This window comes from Cotesia typhae, unplaced genomic scaffold (assembly GCF_013202065.1).
Source record: "Cotesia typhae breed Kobodo isofemale line unplaced genomic scaffold, CoteBio_Ctyphae contig_119, whole genome shotgun sequence".
Taxonomy (NCBI): Eukaryota; Metazoa; Arthropoda; class Insecta; order Hymenoptera; family Braconidae; genus Cotesia; species Cotesia typhae.
The window spans coordinates 240,714-256,780 of record NW_027423712.1 but is presented as its reverse complement, the minus strand read 5'-3'; the positions used below and the strand labels follow the sequence as shown (position 1 = coordinate 256,780).

At 29.5% G+C, this 16,067-nt stretch overlaps 1 protein-coding gene across 3 annotated transcripts in view; it reads right to left on the bottom strand.

The window, feature by feature from the left end:
• LOC141530028 (putative receptor-type tyrosine-protein phosphatase mosPTP-1) overlaps window positions 1-16,067 on the bottom strand; it is a 99,177-nt gene that overhangs the window by 10,391 nt on the left and 72,719 nt on the right. For 2 of the 3 annotated variants that reach the window (XM_074246870.1, XM_074246879.1), the window contains exons 3-6: window positions 11,655-11,778; window positions 1,793-1,971; window positions 760-944; window positions 556-670 (exon numbers count right to left, since the gene is read on the bottom strand). In XM_074246870.1, the coding sequence (XP_074102971.1) occupies window positions 556-670; window positions 760-944; window positions 1,793-1,971; window positions 11,655-11,778 (603 nt within the window). Of the gene's footprint in view, window positions 1-555; window positions 671-759; window positions 945-1,792; window positions 1,972-11,654; window positions 11,779-16,067 lie in introns of those variants that run through there. The other variant, XM_074246888.1, reaches the window with a different exon arrangement.

Sequence of the window (16,067 nt, the reverse complement as noted above, 5' to 3'; positions counted from 1 at the left end):
AAAATTAAATAAATATATATTTTTGTTAACATTAAATACAGTGACGACGGTCGGTATGATTTGTTATCAGCAACCAGCAAATGTAGTATATATATATATATATATATATATATATATATATATATATATATATATATATATATATATTTTATGAAGCATGCTGCAGCAGCAGAGACCGAGACGGACAGAATGGAGGGACGACTATCGACGTTGAATTGAATTTACCGACGGAGGATAGTGAAATTACTAACCTACCGTACGAGAGAGTGATTTTGTTGGGATAGAATTAAATTGAATATAGTTTATTCAGTGACCTCTAGTTCACCTCGAGGTCACTACCCCCGTATTGATGCGTTGTTTACTCAGAGATTTATTAAGCCACAGTGACTTAAGCGGTAGACAGAAATAATAAAACATTAGTAGTAATAGATTATTAGATTTAAAAAAACCAAAAAAATAAAAAATATGGCATTGTGGTATGGAGGGTAAATAATATAGTATGCAAAAATAGAGTTTAACAATAAAAATAATTTAAATATATAGAGTACAACCCACCTCCTTCGTCGGTCATAACGGTAACAGATGTATTGGGACCGGTACCTTCGGGATTAAATACTTGCAACCATACAGTATACTGTGTATACGTTTCCAGGTTTTGAATAATATGTCTCTGAAATTGAAATTCAGTGGATCCACGTTAATCGTTGAGAATTCAACATCACACAGAAATTTCAATGAATATATTGCTTTGAAGCTTACCTCTATTTTTCGATTGCGTATGTAAATCTCTTTGATGTCACTTCCTTTTCGCCTGGGACGATAGGATATACGATAACCGAGAAATTCACCATTTAGTGTATCCAGACTCGGCGGTTTCCATGTAATCAGGATGGCCGTCGCTGAAATGTTTTGCGCCGTTACGATTGTCGGTTTTCCAGCTGGGGCTACAGATTTTAAACAACAATAATTACTTGATTAATTAAAATAAATTAAATAAATAAAATAGTTGCAGTTAATAGCGATAATTAAAGCTCTTGTGTTTTGATAAAACACTACTTGAAAATCGAGAGTTTGATGCTTTAAATATCTATAACTGTATTAACAACACGTTGGTATTGTGTTGATGTATATATCATATATATATATATATATATATATATATATATATATATATATATATATATATATATGTGTGTATAAACAGAACAGAGATGTACATAGAAATTTACACAGTATTCGCGATGTACGAACAGACAATCTGTCAATATTGACAAAGAGGAAATGGGTTTCGTTGTATGAATCGTGTTACTTGTAGATGAAGTATGTTGCTCTATTGATATAGCGTCTAATTCTAGAGGTCACCACTACCGAAACTATCTGTCTAAATCAAATGACAGTATATCACTGTTCTCTGTCAATACACCGACAATACCACCATTGAGATACTCAATCATTACAATTGTTACAGTAAACCGCTTTTCTTTCCAGTTATCGAGAAAAATAAAAATCAAGTGATTTTGTAAAACCAAAGACTGTTAAAACGAACATAAAAAGTATTGGACTGGTAATCTGTTTATTTTATCTAGAGCTCTTGATCCAATTGGATTTAAAAAATTCAAGGTGGCAGCTTTTATCCCAAATACATTGATTTACAAAATCACTTTATATCTATATAAATAATATAAAAGGTATAGACGTGTAAAATTTCCAATAAACTTATTTTTCTCCAAATTGAGAAAATAAAATTTAATAACAAGTTAATATTAATGTTATTACTATTAAAAGGTAATACCTTCTCGTAATGTTGTTATATAATGAGACGAAACGCTCGGTGCGCTGCGTCCTCGTGCATTAACAGCAGTTACTCGAAAACTATAAGACGTAAACGGCAACAGATTGTCCATGTAGTACTTAGTGTCATTATTTGAAGTTATTATTTCTTGATGATCCCAAGGACCATTTTCACCGACTCTGAAATAAAATATTTATAATTAGTTTGTTGGTATGTTGAATAGTTTTTCAACTAATGAATACTTGTTGTTGTTATATTAAGTAGACGATTTAATAAACATGAAGTATAAATAGTTGTTGACGGGTATATAATCTAATTAACTTTATCAAAAGTTAATGAGTATAATTAACTGCGCCCATTCGTCAGATCAAGTTCTGACGTTACGATTGCTCTGCTGCTTACTTGGGTTTACCGCTAAATTAATAGTTGCGGTTTAAATTTCCTTTAACAAACTTTCTTAGCGTATCACACTCCAACAGCAACTGCTACTGCTGGGTTAAATAATATTTGTCCGTTTACTCATTCTTACTTGTTCGTAGATACAGATAGAAACAAAAAACTAAACAAAATATACCCGAAAAAAAAAAACCAGAGCAAAAGAAAACACAGGTAAAAATAAATAGTTAAATATTAGCATGAATTGGTGAATGTCGCTGCTTATCAGTGGAACATGCACGATATAAATAATGGAGGGCACGTACACGGTATTCTTCCTACTATGGGTTATAAGTACAATTCACGATAAAGCTCGTGCTTGCAGAGAAAATGTGTCTCGTTTCATACCCGTTATATTATTAGTATTATTACAAAACCCACCTACACCTTTAATTGCTCTTTCAGTTTTGGTTTAACTTTTATTATTACTATCATTGTAATTATAATTATCATTATTATTATATATTAATAATTTTTAAAAGTCATCTAAAGTTCATACAAGGGGCTTTTATAAAAAATTAATTTATTGTATGTTTTATTCTGAAAATATTGAACTATTCAAATCAATATCATTAAAAAAAACATAACAGTAACGATTTATAATTCTGTAATGAATATTTTATGGATATACATTTGAATAGAATCATATCACCAGGTCATTCAGATAAAAAAAAAAAAATATAATTAAAAAATGATAATCTAACTTGCGCTTAACTTTATTTAACCATTCAAGTGGTAGAGTCATCAAATAATCAGACATGAATAAATCCATAAATACATAATAAATTTGAATGGTTTAGAGTCAATATTAAGAAATATATTTCTATTTTATTTTATTTTATTACAAAAGTAATATGGTTGAATTGGTCGTATGCCCATTTTTCAATTCTCTAGATATTCGTTTCCCTCGGGGAGACAATTACGCGCGCGAACTTCATAGTCAGCTCGTTTTAAAATTTATATGCCTCGGCGCTTTTGCACCTTTACAGCATTTCCCGCGGGCTATTTTACAATTGTATGAATAAAAAGGAACCTACCAGATGTGTTTATATCTATATGTAGATAACGTACATTTATAAAACTTTTCGCTTTATAAATTAAAAAAATTAGTAATAAAGTAAGATTATAAAAACTATTTTAAAGAAAAATCTCCTTCTACTCTTCCGCCTAAATAATATTTAAGAAAAATTTACGATATAAGTGTGTTATGAAAAGTACATTAACGGACTTTTAGAAATCTAATTTTATTGGGGAATAAAAATGAAAGTAAAACGGCAAAAAGATAAAAAGGTAAAAAGGTTAAAAGGTAGAAAGGTAAAACGGTAAAAAGGTAAAAAGTGGGTCTTATGGGATTTGTTTTTAGTGGTGTGTATAGGTAATTGAGATTCGCCATACCAACTACCAATAATCATTTATAGATAACAGCATATTGAACACCATACGCAGGGGACCGTCAGTTTTGCGGCTAATTTAGAGCATGATGGTCACCCCTTGAATGATATAGGTCACTTAGCTGACCACATTGCGAGGATAAACCGCAATTTATACTAAATATCTCTCTCTCTATGCATCTATATATCTGTAGATCTGTAGATCTGTAGATCTGTATAGATATATCTATACAGACCAAATGGATTTACTTTTAAAAGTTTCTCTGACGCTCTCTGTCTGACATGTTTGTGGATATACAGAGCATATATTATGTAACGAATCGTAGAAAGTACCAACCGGCGAACAGGTTCTATAAAAGCATGTCCGATAAAATTCAGTAAGATACTAGCTACCCAAAAATACTCTGTTTTCTTTCTCAAACCATTTTTAGTAGCACACAGTGCATGTGCACGAATTTACCCCAGCTTTAAATTTATTAACGCAAGCTAGCTTACAATTCGTATTTACACTTGTTGGCTCTGCGTTTGTTTTTACATTGTTACTTTATGCTTTTAAATTATATCACTGGGATAGTACCTACCACAAGCAATATCTAGCTAACAAACAGTAACAACTTTTATTTTTTTATTACATAGATCACGTAAATATAAATTAATGTAATAAGACAAATATCACAGCTAGAAAAAAATATTTTTTTTGATGATGACGCTGAAAAAGGAGATTTATTTAAGTATGAATAACGATATTACTTTTCATATATATAAGTATATACCACTAATGAAGGCGTCTCTGACTAATGTGACAATTTTATTTTATTTTATTATTTTTTTTTTTTTCTTAAAAGAGGAAGAGTGAAACCCCCGGTTGGTTGGGAATAATCTTTCCCTCCCTTGGAGTTATAACTGTAGGCTATCTGTCAGAGCTGTCGTATTAAACAGAGTCCACAGTGGCTCAGTTCAAGCTGGTAGTTAGCATAGTACGATTATTCTGACATTGATGCACGATCCGTTTACATATCGGATCAGTTAAGTGTTTCCTTCTCATTTGTTACGGATGATACCCCGAAACACTCGAAACCCGTTATGGCTGACAGTCGAAAATGTAAACAGAATTTGATGTTTTTTCATTTTTTTTTTTTTTTTTATTTCGTTCTGTATTTAACATTAAACATTCAAAGTGTCAAAAGGTGTTAAGATTTATAAATTAAAAAATGTTAAAAACCCTTTTAATAAAATCTTTTTGTTATTCTTTCACGTAATGAGATCCAATTAGGAGTTGGTGTCTGGTGAAGACAACTAATTGCTGAATCTGTTCGTGCTGACTGAAAATGCTCAGGTACTTTTCCGTTAATACATTGTAACGGAACTCACAATTGGTTTCCGGCGACCGTGACTATCGAGTTTCAATTCATTTTACACCTTCTCACTGCGTCTTTCTTCTATTCTCTGCTCCTTTCCATGTTATCTCTCCTCTGTTATCTCACTCATTGCTGCAACAATTGCACACTCCTATATAGCCTCCTCTTTCTCCCCTTTCTTCTCTTTATCCTCTTTCGCACTCAACAACTTTCTATGTCTCATACTATTTCCTTTGGATTCTCATTTTCATTTCCCACTTCAATTAACTAATAGACATTCGGTTTCTTATTCTTATTCTTCTTCATTTTATACTTCTACTTCTACTTCTACTTTTCCTTCTGCCGCTGAGATTGGATAGGAACTGTCATTTCGACAATTTCATCTTACACTATCAACAGAGTACTTACGTTTCTCAAATTTACTCTTAATTTCAATTTTTACAACTTAAACAATATTTTTTTTTTTTTTAACTCTTGAGTTTAATTAGAAAAAGAAAATTTCAATTTTTTCTAAACTTTATTTCGTTGTCACAGTAAATACGTAAAATTAATTAATTATATAGATCAATAAAATTTAAATCACTGGAAAATTTCAGGTATTTAAACAATTATTTTATAAAATAAATCAAATGAATTTAATTAAGCGAAACTAATTAGATTCGATCAGTGAATTTGTTTATATATATCTATTAGAAACTGTCCACTGTTGATGCTTAAATAAATTAAAATTCATCGAACTAGAAATTAGTTACATGTTATATTACGGATAATAGGAGGATTCAATATATATATATATATATATATATATATATATATATATATATATATATATATATATATATATATATATATATATATATATATATATGGATACATGTATATAATTTATTGACGAATTGGACTAGCGGGTGGACTTGACGCCGGGAAGGTAATCCGTTTTGCAGTAATTAATAGAAACGCAGACCACTAATTAAGCCTGGTAGTAGCGAGAAAATTTTCAGGCGTTTGAGCACCAAGCTATAACTATCATTTATGAGGCTATTAAAAATTAACGTCTTTTGATACCGGCTTACGCGTATTATTATTATACCAAAGGTTTATCTAGAGATTACTTAATAATACCGCGAGACGAATTTACACGTTTAATACCTCTACACTCTGTACTGTAAACATAAATGACCATTATTATTATTATTACTATTATAATTATTATTAAAATTGTTCTGTCCATATTCTGGTTATCATTATTAAATTTTCCAATTATCACAGTAATTATAAACGTGTACTGCAGTTATTATTAATGAGGTCGGGGGGTAATTTTTAATTTCAATTCTAATGATAATAATAATAATAATAATAATAATAATAATAATAATAATTATAATTATAATTATAATAATAGTTAATGAAAATGACTTTAAATGAATTTGATTATTTTTTTTAGAGCTTAGGTAAAGGGTGAATTTTGTAAATGAACGTTAGGTTGCGGGAAAGGAAAAGATGATAGCGAGTAGCTTGCTCACGAGCAACTACGACTAATCTTGGGGAATTTATGGAGCTGCCCGATAACATCCTCTGGGTTAACCCTTTTCCGCTTACCTTAAGTCTTCTACTGCTCTGACCCCTCACAGTGGACTCGTTAAATTTAACGTGTTCCCTTTTCTCCCTCTTTTCTAGTTAGCCGCAAGCTTTTTATTCTCCGTTGGGTTTATTGTTAAAGATAAAAATAAAAAAGTAAAAAAAGATAAAAAGAAAAGAAAAAAAAAATAAGAGAAATCCAAAATGCCGAGGCACCCGGGAATGATTCACGGGTACTAAAATTATGTAGTGGAATGTAACAATGGCGAGGATTATGTGGTGAGGAATAAAAATAAAAATAAAATAAAAAAAAATAATAAATAAAATAAAAAGAAAAAGTGAATTGAATTAGGATTATAGAGTTATTCAATATCTATTCAGGTCGTTGGATATTTCAACATTTTGAAATTTATATACAGCACATTGGGAGACTTGAATATGTAAAATGTGTATGGAAATTATGATGGACAGACATATAAAAATATTCATACAGGTATGTGGGTCGTATGCATTGAATATTTCCTATGAAATATGTCTCGTTTCCGTTAGTTCTCTTCGCTCTTACTCTCTGCAATATTTGATGGTCGTAGTGGCTGTAATGGATGACTAGGTTTACCGAGGCATACACTAAAGGCGGATTGCACGCTCTGTTAGAAATTAAATCGATTCACGCATTCGTCCATTTAATTTATGTTTCATGAAAAAAACATGCTACTTTATAAGTTTTTAATTTTTTTCATTTATTTAATCTATCTACAAAAATAGAACGAATATTTCAATCTCCAAATCTTAATATCAATTGTATTGACTTAATAAAATCAGACCAAGGTATTTAACTAATGAACAAACTCCAATTTGTCAAATTTCAACTTTAATTAATCGTAACTTCGTGATGTCCAATAATTTCGGTATCGATTAAGTATAAATATTTAATATCTTATGATTCAGATAATATTAATGTTGGGTCAAATTGACCTCATTTTATATTCAAATACTTTTTGACACAACTGACGTGATTGTTTCTGATTCTTTTAATATGTAATAAGGGTCAAGAAATTTTAACTCAATTATTCGTTATACCGAATAATTAAGTATAATGAATAATTGTGTTAAAATTTATTGATGGTCTTTTCACCTGACCCTTATTATATATTATATCTCAAGACCTGAAGTTTTTTTATTATATTTTTAATATTTGCTCCGATTACTAAACCCATAAATATTAGTAAAAAAAAAAAAAAAAAAAAAAAAAAAAAAATGTAACAATAATTTAAACGAGTTTACAACAAAGGCCACCGGGGATTCAGTTATTGAAAATATTTCATATGTGATTAATTACGGTAATTCCGGTATACTAGGATGAATCATGTAACAATATTCAAACATTGACACTTTTCATGTTATAATGTATAACATGATTAAAAATAATGAACGAGCAGAATGATAATATTTAATAAATTTTAAATCAAGTATTGATTTGACCCGTTTTTTTTTTTTTTTAAATTAAATTAATGTGTGATATTGAAATAGTAGGTTATATAATATATTAAAGGGATTTTATAACGATTGGATTGATGATTCGATTCTATTATCCAGAGAGAATTTTCGGAGGTGGCAATTCATTGATAATTCGGCTAATGTACGATAGATACCTTAGGTGGAATGCTCACAGGATTGGGACCGATTGTAATAGCTATATCCCGAAGGAGTAGATAAGACCGTTGAAATATCGACAGCAATAGTATATATATATATATATATATATGTAGTTTCGTATAGGTTCAGCAGAAGACTGAGAAGACTGAGAGATAATCCTCTGGAGAACTTGCCGTTGGAAGCTCAACCAGTCGGGGATAATCACCGTCAAGCTTACTATGTCTTTTTCTTCTTCTCATCTCTTCTCTTCCTCTTTTACAGACCCTATAAGTGAGTGTGTATCTATAAGAGTACAATACACTTTATTTATATTAATGTTATTGGAAGTAAATTTATTGATATTTAATAATGATAATTATCAAGTAGAGTGTGAATGTCAATATATGGGATTGTAGGAAAGAATAAGAAGCAGAATAAAAAAAAAAGATTAAGTGTAAAATCCATTGTGGTTGGATACTCAACATTAACTCGGGTGGGTGAGAGTACACGGTGGTTAAACAAATGTCTTTTTCACTTCCGCTTCATGTCGCAGAGCGTATAATTCGATTCAGTTGCCGAGTAGCCTACGTAGTATTCTCTCGGCATTTTGCCAAACAATTCCAACAAGTATATCTGTAGAGAGTTCAGTGAGTGAGGTCCCTTCTGCGATTCCTTTATTGGCGCTGCTGAGCTTGGAGTTATTGTGGTTTTCATCCTACCATCACCATTATCGCCCATTCATATGCATAATTGGAAATTATTATTTATATCATTGTCATTATTACTAATATTAAATGTTAATTATTATCTAGTTGTATCATTGATTGCTACATTAAACATCTGTATATATTGCGAGTGGATTGTCTTGAGGTCAAAAAGAGTTAAAGAAAAAGAAAAAAGAAAAAAGAAAATAAAATTGTACAGAACAAGAGTATCAAGAACAAGTGGAGAGAGTCGACAGTAGTATACTCCGGATAAATCCCCCTGTGGATTTGCTATCTCTATCATCGTTTCCCTTACGCGGTTGGGGTTAATCCCAGGAACTGTGTGCTCCTAGTGGTGCTACTGGTAGTATTGCTTTGTTTATGGGAATGTGCTAAAATTTACTAGATCAGCCAACTGGCAATCGTTGAGATTACGCTTAAAAAAGTTAATTATAAAAATAGTAATTTACTAAAATCGTGTGAGATTGATCCCAAGCTCTGATAAATCCTTGAACCCTAGGTTAAAGATTCCATAATAATAATAATAATAAGAATAATAATAATTATTAAGAAAATTTAATTAAACTTTTGTATGTTTTTTTCCTTTTTCTTTCTGTGTTATAAAAAATTTTTGTCTGAAGTAAACGGAGTGGTTTAAAATGTCGTAACTCTGTGTATTGTGAGGTTTCTAGGCGTGTTTTTAAGAAAAATACAAACGGTAAAACTCGCGAGGTATTCAATTTTAAAGGTGCCAGTTCAATATGGATGAATGTGCTCTCGACGGTTAATCGACAAAGCTCGCTATCTCGGTGAATATTTTCAGAGTGACGGATCCATGCTATATAATTTAAGCGTTATGTAAAAAATTTTTCCTCGCCAAAAATAGAAAAAATACTAGAAAAAAAAATATATATATTTAAAAAAAAAAAGTAATTAAAAACAGTGAAATATTATATTTTTTATTTTTTCATGAGATATTTTATCACTGCTCACTGTACGTAGTAGTCATGCGCGAAATTGAAATTCCGTTACGATCAATTTTCGTGGTTCGACGATCAGACTCATCGAGAAACGCCCTTCCACTTCCAATAACGACTTAACCAAACTCCACCTCTTCATCTACGACTTTTTATCAATTGATGTTTTGTTTACTTTATACATCACCATACACCTCAACGTCTTGCTCTATATATTCGAGGTGGTTACCTAATATACATAATACAGATATATATTATATTATATATAGAGAGACACTCTTTGTTCTAAATATATATAAATATATATATAGAGAGTATATAGAGTCTGGAGTGTAGAGCAAAGCCCGTTTGAGAGAGTATGGTCAATTTATTCGTGGATAAAAGAATATCTTTTCTGAAAGGACTATTCTCTATGAGCGTCTACCGAGTCTGTAAGAGCTTGGTTAATCAAGTATTAAAATATGCATTTTTGCGCCTAGCCTACGAACCTCCTAACGTAATAGACCAAAAGGATTTCCTTTTTTTTTTATTTCATCTTTATCTTTATCTCATCGTATTGTATTATTTTATTATCCTGTTTCATTTTAAATAATTATAATTTTTTCTCGACCAGAAGCGCTATTATACTTTATCTTCCGGATTAATATTTTATTCCATTAATTTACCTTACCGAGTTAATAAGTTTTAATGTTATTATTTTATTTAATAGATTATAGACATTAAATAGATTTAATGCACAGTTAAAAAGGACATAATCTTTTGTTCTTACAGGATCTACGGTTAATCGCTAAAGGTCCTTTTATTTTGATCTTCTTTTTTATTTATCTGTTCAACTGTTGGAGAATTTTTTCAACTTGGAGATTGGATATAAGGAGCAAAAAACTAAAGAAAGAGATAACAACAATAACGAAAAAAAAAAAAGTACAAAAGTCGTGATGAGACGTCGATATAAAAATAAAAGGGATGATATATCTGTATAGAAGTAAGAATAAGGAAGAACAAAGGGTGGTTATCAAGTCTGGAATCCTTATCCACTTGACGCGGTCATCCTTTTCTTTAATAATAATCTTTCTTTTTGTTAAAAAACTCTCGAAACTGTCGGACATTAACAAGAGTATAAGATTTCTCGTCAGTTGTCTCTTGTGTACCACTGCTGCATGAGAATAATCAACCGTACATTCATGTTTAGCAATGGAATTTTTCATTAGAACGAATTTACAATTCAGCTTCCTCAACTAGAACGTTTTTTTTTTATTTTTTTATTTTTTTCTTACTTTTTTACTTTTTTCTTTATCTCTTATACTCGACTACACTTTCTTTTCAGCAGCAATTGTCTCTTTCTCTTGGTCTGTTTAGTTTCTCTCCCTTTTCTTTTTTCTTTCATCACTATTCCGTTTCGATTTTCCTTCCTCAACTAACCACTTGTCGACAATTGAGTTTCTTTCAGATTTTCAGTCTCTCAACTTTACCCAGAAATTCCTCTAAGGAAGAGGTCTGCGGGCTCAACAAAATAACCATTTAGTTAACTTGATTTGCACACACACACACACACACACACACACACACACACACACACACACACACACACACACACACACACACACACACACACACACACACACACACACACACACACACACACACACACACACGCGCGCGCGAATAAAAACCTTAAATATAGTGACAATGATAATAACAATAATAATAGTAAGTAACTGGTGTATGGAATATATGTTTAATATTATATAAGATTTCACTCAACGTGACTAAGTAACAGTGCTCACCTGACATTGATTATGTAGTGTGAAATTGGATTGTTGTGGGAATTCTCGCTTGGCGCCCATGAGATTGTTACAGAGCGTGATGTGAAGTTAGTGGCGATAGGACGTCCCGGCGGATCTGGTACATCTGCAAGAACAAACAGACACTAGATCATGTTACCTGTCTTTATTTTCATCACCTAGTCTATTATAATTATTATTATTATTATTTTATTATTGTAAATATTTAAATCAACAGTCGAGAAATGAAATTTAAAAACTTTCATCAGGCATTATATCATTATATTAAAATTCTCTAAAGCGGGTGATGAATTATTTTCATCGTTTAAATCCGGGATTATGCTTTATAGCTAAATGTGAATAAAATGCCGCTGATGAGTATATTTAAGCTGAAAAAACAACGAGTAAAATATAATACGGGCGTACGGGATCAAATTAATTGAGTCTTTTATTTATTTTTTATTTTTTTGAATCACTAGAAGTGGAAAATATTGTTGACGTAGATCAGGATAAAACATGCTGTGTTTTTTTTTTTTTTTTTTTTTTTTAGGATAAACCAGCTGAGGAGTTAAATATTAAATATTGTTGTCAGTAATGAGTGATGTGTAATATAATACAATAGAATGTATTAATGTTTAAGTTACAAAAGATCTTAAATGAGAATAGAGGCCGGGTTAAGTCTCAATGGGACCGAAAGTAATAATCCTTTGGTCCTTTTTTGCCTTGTGTTATAGGAGTTAGGATCTAAACTCGGTTTAGTGTCCTGGTGTAGTGTCAGTGACCGCTTTCGCGTGTAGCTACTATTTATGTCGCTCTAGTGACATAAACCCTTGAGAATAGATGTTTATGTATTACATGTACAATGCCATTGCCATCTGTATCATATCATGGCATAAGGATTTTGATAATAAAGTTATTATTTTTAATTCTTATCGCCAGAGTTTGGATTAAATTTCAACCCCAACTTATTTAATTTAATATTATCTCGTACATATACCGTTAAATTTAATTGTATACTAATTAATCAATGAATTTAATTACAACTTGTATATAATAGTCACTATTTACTGTAGCAGTAATATCATTTGTTATTTAAAGTTTACCAAGTATTATTGTTTCTCTATTAATCAACCCGAATTGTAATTATAATATAATTCGAAATGAAAAAAAAAAAAAAATAATAAAAAAGAAAAAAAAGTCATTTTAAACTATTTTAATTTAAATATTGTTAGAGTACCCATTGCCTAAATGTAATGTATATATATTATGAGTTAATTTATATTCATTATTATACCAGAAATAGTATATTGTTTTTGCTTAGCAACGAGCGGGTGTTTTATTTACGGTAGATATACATTAAATTAAGTTTTATTGGTACAGAATGTGCTTTTTTATTTATGTAGTTATATTTTTTATTACACTTTCTGGGCATATAATTTAACGGTGAGAAAACAATGATTTATGAGCTAGAGTTTAAAGTGAATGTGAAGAGATGAGTCTGAGTGACAATGATGAAAATAAATTACCGGATGAAAATACTTGTTTTACTTAACAACTCGGATATTTTATTTTATTACTTTTAATTTATCTGTGAAAATTACTTGTTGATTTTTATTTTTATTTATATTCCAACAAATTTAATCAAATTCATTTGTAACAGTTATTTTCAACAATGCTATTAAGTATTAAATATTATACACAGTATAACTCAATTAACAATCTTTCGAAAGCTAAAAATAAAATTAAACTGTTACTTTTAAAATGATGTCATTTCAGATATATTACTTTAATCACTTATATTATTTCAATAATTTATCGGAGAATTTACGGCATTGTTTAAAAATAACGCACTATTATTTAATACAATTTATTTATAAATACATTTAAAAGATGATGTTTTATTAAATTAATATATAACCAAATGAATTAATAATTCATTTATTGCCGTAAGAACTGCTAAAATTATTTAACCAATTGAATATTTAATATGAAAGATAATTAAAAGCTTACGGCTACTTTTATTTGATCAATAAAATTTAATTTACAAATAATGTGTATGTATATGTATATTAAGATTTAGTATAGAACCCATGTCATCGGCAAAGACAACTCTTATCTCTCCTACCCTGTTTACACGACAGAGGTTGTTGCATTGAGGCTCAGGTGGTACAACACCAAATGGTAATTGAAATCTACGACATATTCACTTACGTACACATACATAAAATATCCAACCAGTAAATATCCATCTTTACTTTCTCATCAGAGCACTTTCAACCTCTTTCACGGTTTCTGTCATTCAAAGTAATAAATTAACCGAAACGAGAATTATATAGTTCTTTTTCTAACTTAAAAAAAAAAAAAATTTAATAATAAATTGTTAAGTCTAAATAAAATACAATGGTTGGTAAAAAATGTGCCGATTATTATTTAACAATGAGTTATAAAGTAATAAAGACTTAAAGTATATATATATTGCTTTTCACTCGGTTCAGATGTAGTAACGTTTAAGTGAATAGTTTTGCGCTATATGTATACATAAGTACGTACAAAACAATTGCAGAGCATTAGTAAACTTGTAGGAAACAATTACAGTGAAACAAAAGATTCCTCTGTGGAACTCTGGTGGATGGATATTTGCCAAACGCTTTCGTCCAAGCTTCAGCTTCAAGCTTCTCTCCAAAGTCCTAGATCTTCTATACTAGATCCTAAAACTGTTATTTTTGTTTCAATCTCAGAAAATTATAATAACTAAAACACATAAACACGTTCACCTTTGTATATAATTTGTTGATAGCGCCTTCAATTTAATTGCTTATTAATAATTAATCAAAGCTCATAAATATTTATTTCGGTAATTAACTATTCTCTATTATTTTTATTTTATAATGTATATTGAGGTGGATAATAATAATAATTAATGTGAAATTTATCTCTCAATTCAGCCATTTCATCAACTGACTAGATACCACATACTAGATAATACATATATGTATTTAAATTTTGTATAACTTTGTAGTTAAGGCGCATTTAATTATACTGAGAAAATACCGAGAATCATCAAGGATCTGAGGTAAAGTATAATATTTTGTATTCTAATGGTAAGTTTACTCTCTCAATCGTTATATATACCTATAATATCCATGTATAAATTATCTGTGCATACGTACTATACTGAGTTTGCATTAAATACGTACATATTTAAGACTATATATCACTCTGAATATTTTAACATTTTTTAAATTCTTCAGTGTATAAAATTTTCGATATTTAAATAAATCAAAAAAGTATTTTTTTAATGAATGTAATTATATTTTTCTCTTTGATTCACATTTTATTTTTATTCAGAGACAAAAACTGAAAAATTAAACTAATGAATAAAATTTAATTGATGAAAACTAAATAAAAAGTTGTATGAAATCAATTAAAAATCAAACTTTTTTCATTAGCGATTCACAAACTTTATTTTTATTTATTTCTATGTTTTATCACTTGTACAGTAATTTAAATTAATTAATTATTTGCTGCCACTAAAGTTACTCGTTATTTTTTCATCGACTCATTTATACTTCCGTTTTATTTATAATTTATTTTCATTATTACTGCATGAGTAAAAATATAAAACAAATGCATTACAAAAAGAATAAAATAAATTCAATAAAATAATCTTAATAATTATATATCGGTAAATGGGGGATATGACAAAATTAAAATAAAATAACTTAATGATAAACAATAAATAATAAATATGCAAATAATCCCAATGGATATCAGTAGTGTGTATTGAGTTTAAATTTATGAGCAATTCGGGTAAAATTGATCATTTTGCAGACCATCGATAGTAATTACTAATTACCAAATTCTCATTCCATTCAATTCGATTTATCTATACACATATACATTGTTTTTATTGACTTTACGAATTGTTTAATCAACAAATAAATATAATTATTTATAGTTAAATAATTTAAAAATTTACCTATGGACTTTTGGATGAATAAAAAAAAATATAAATATATATAGAGAGAGTTTAATATGTATATCGCTGTTTCGAATGAAATTAAATCATCAATTTGACGGAAGAAGAATAGAAGAGAGGAATGTTTAATTGCAATCCAATTCCAATGCATTGGTGTTAATAATTACTTTGGTAGCAGATCGTGTTCGTTCATGTGTATAGAGTCATCAAATTGGATCGTGCGTTACCTCATTTACTTGGTCCATTCATCTTTCAATGTTTCCAAAATGGCCACGCTCCGATTATTTATTTATTTATTTTCTTTACTCTAATACGTTTTAACCTTTTGCTTCATTGATAATTTATCGGTGGTAAATTTCTTTAGAATCGTACAATCCCTTTTAATTCATCTCTGCATCCAATTAAATATATAAACACGGTACATCTGTTTTGTAAAT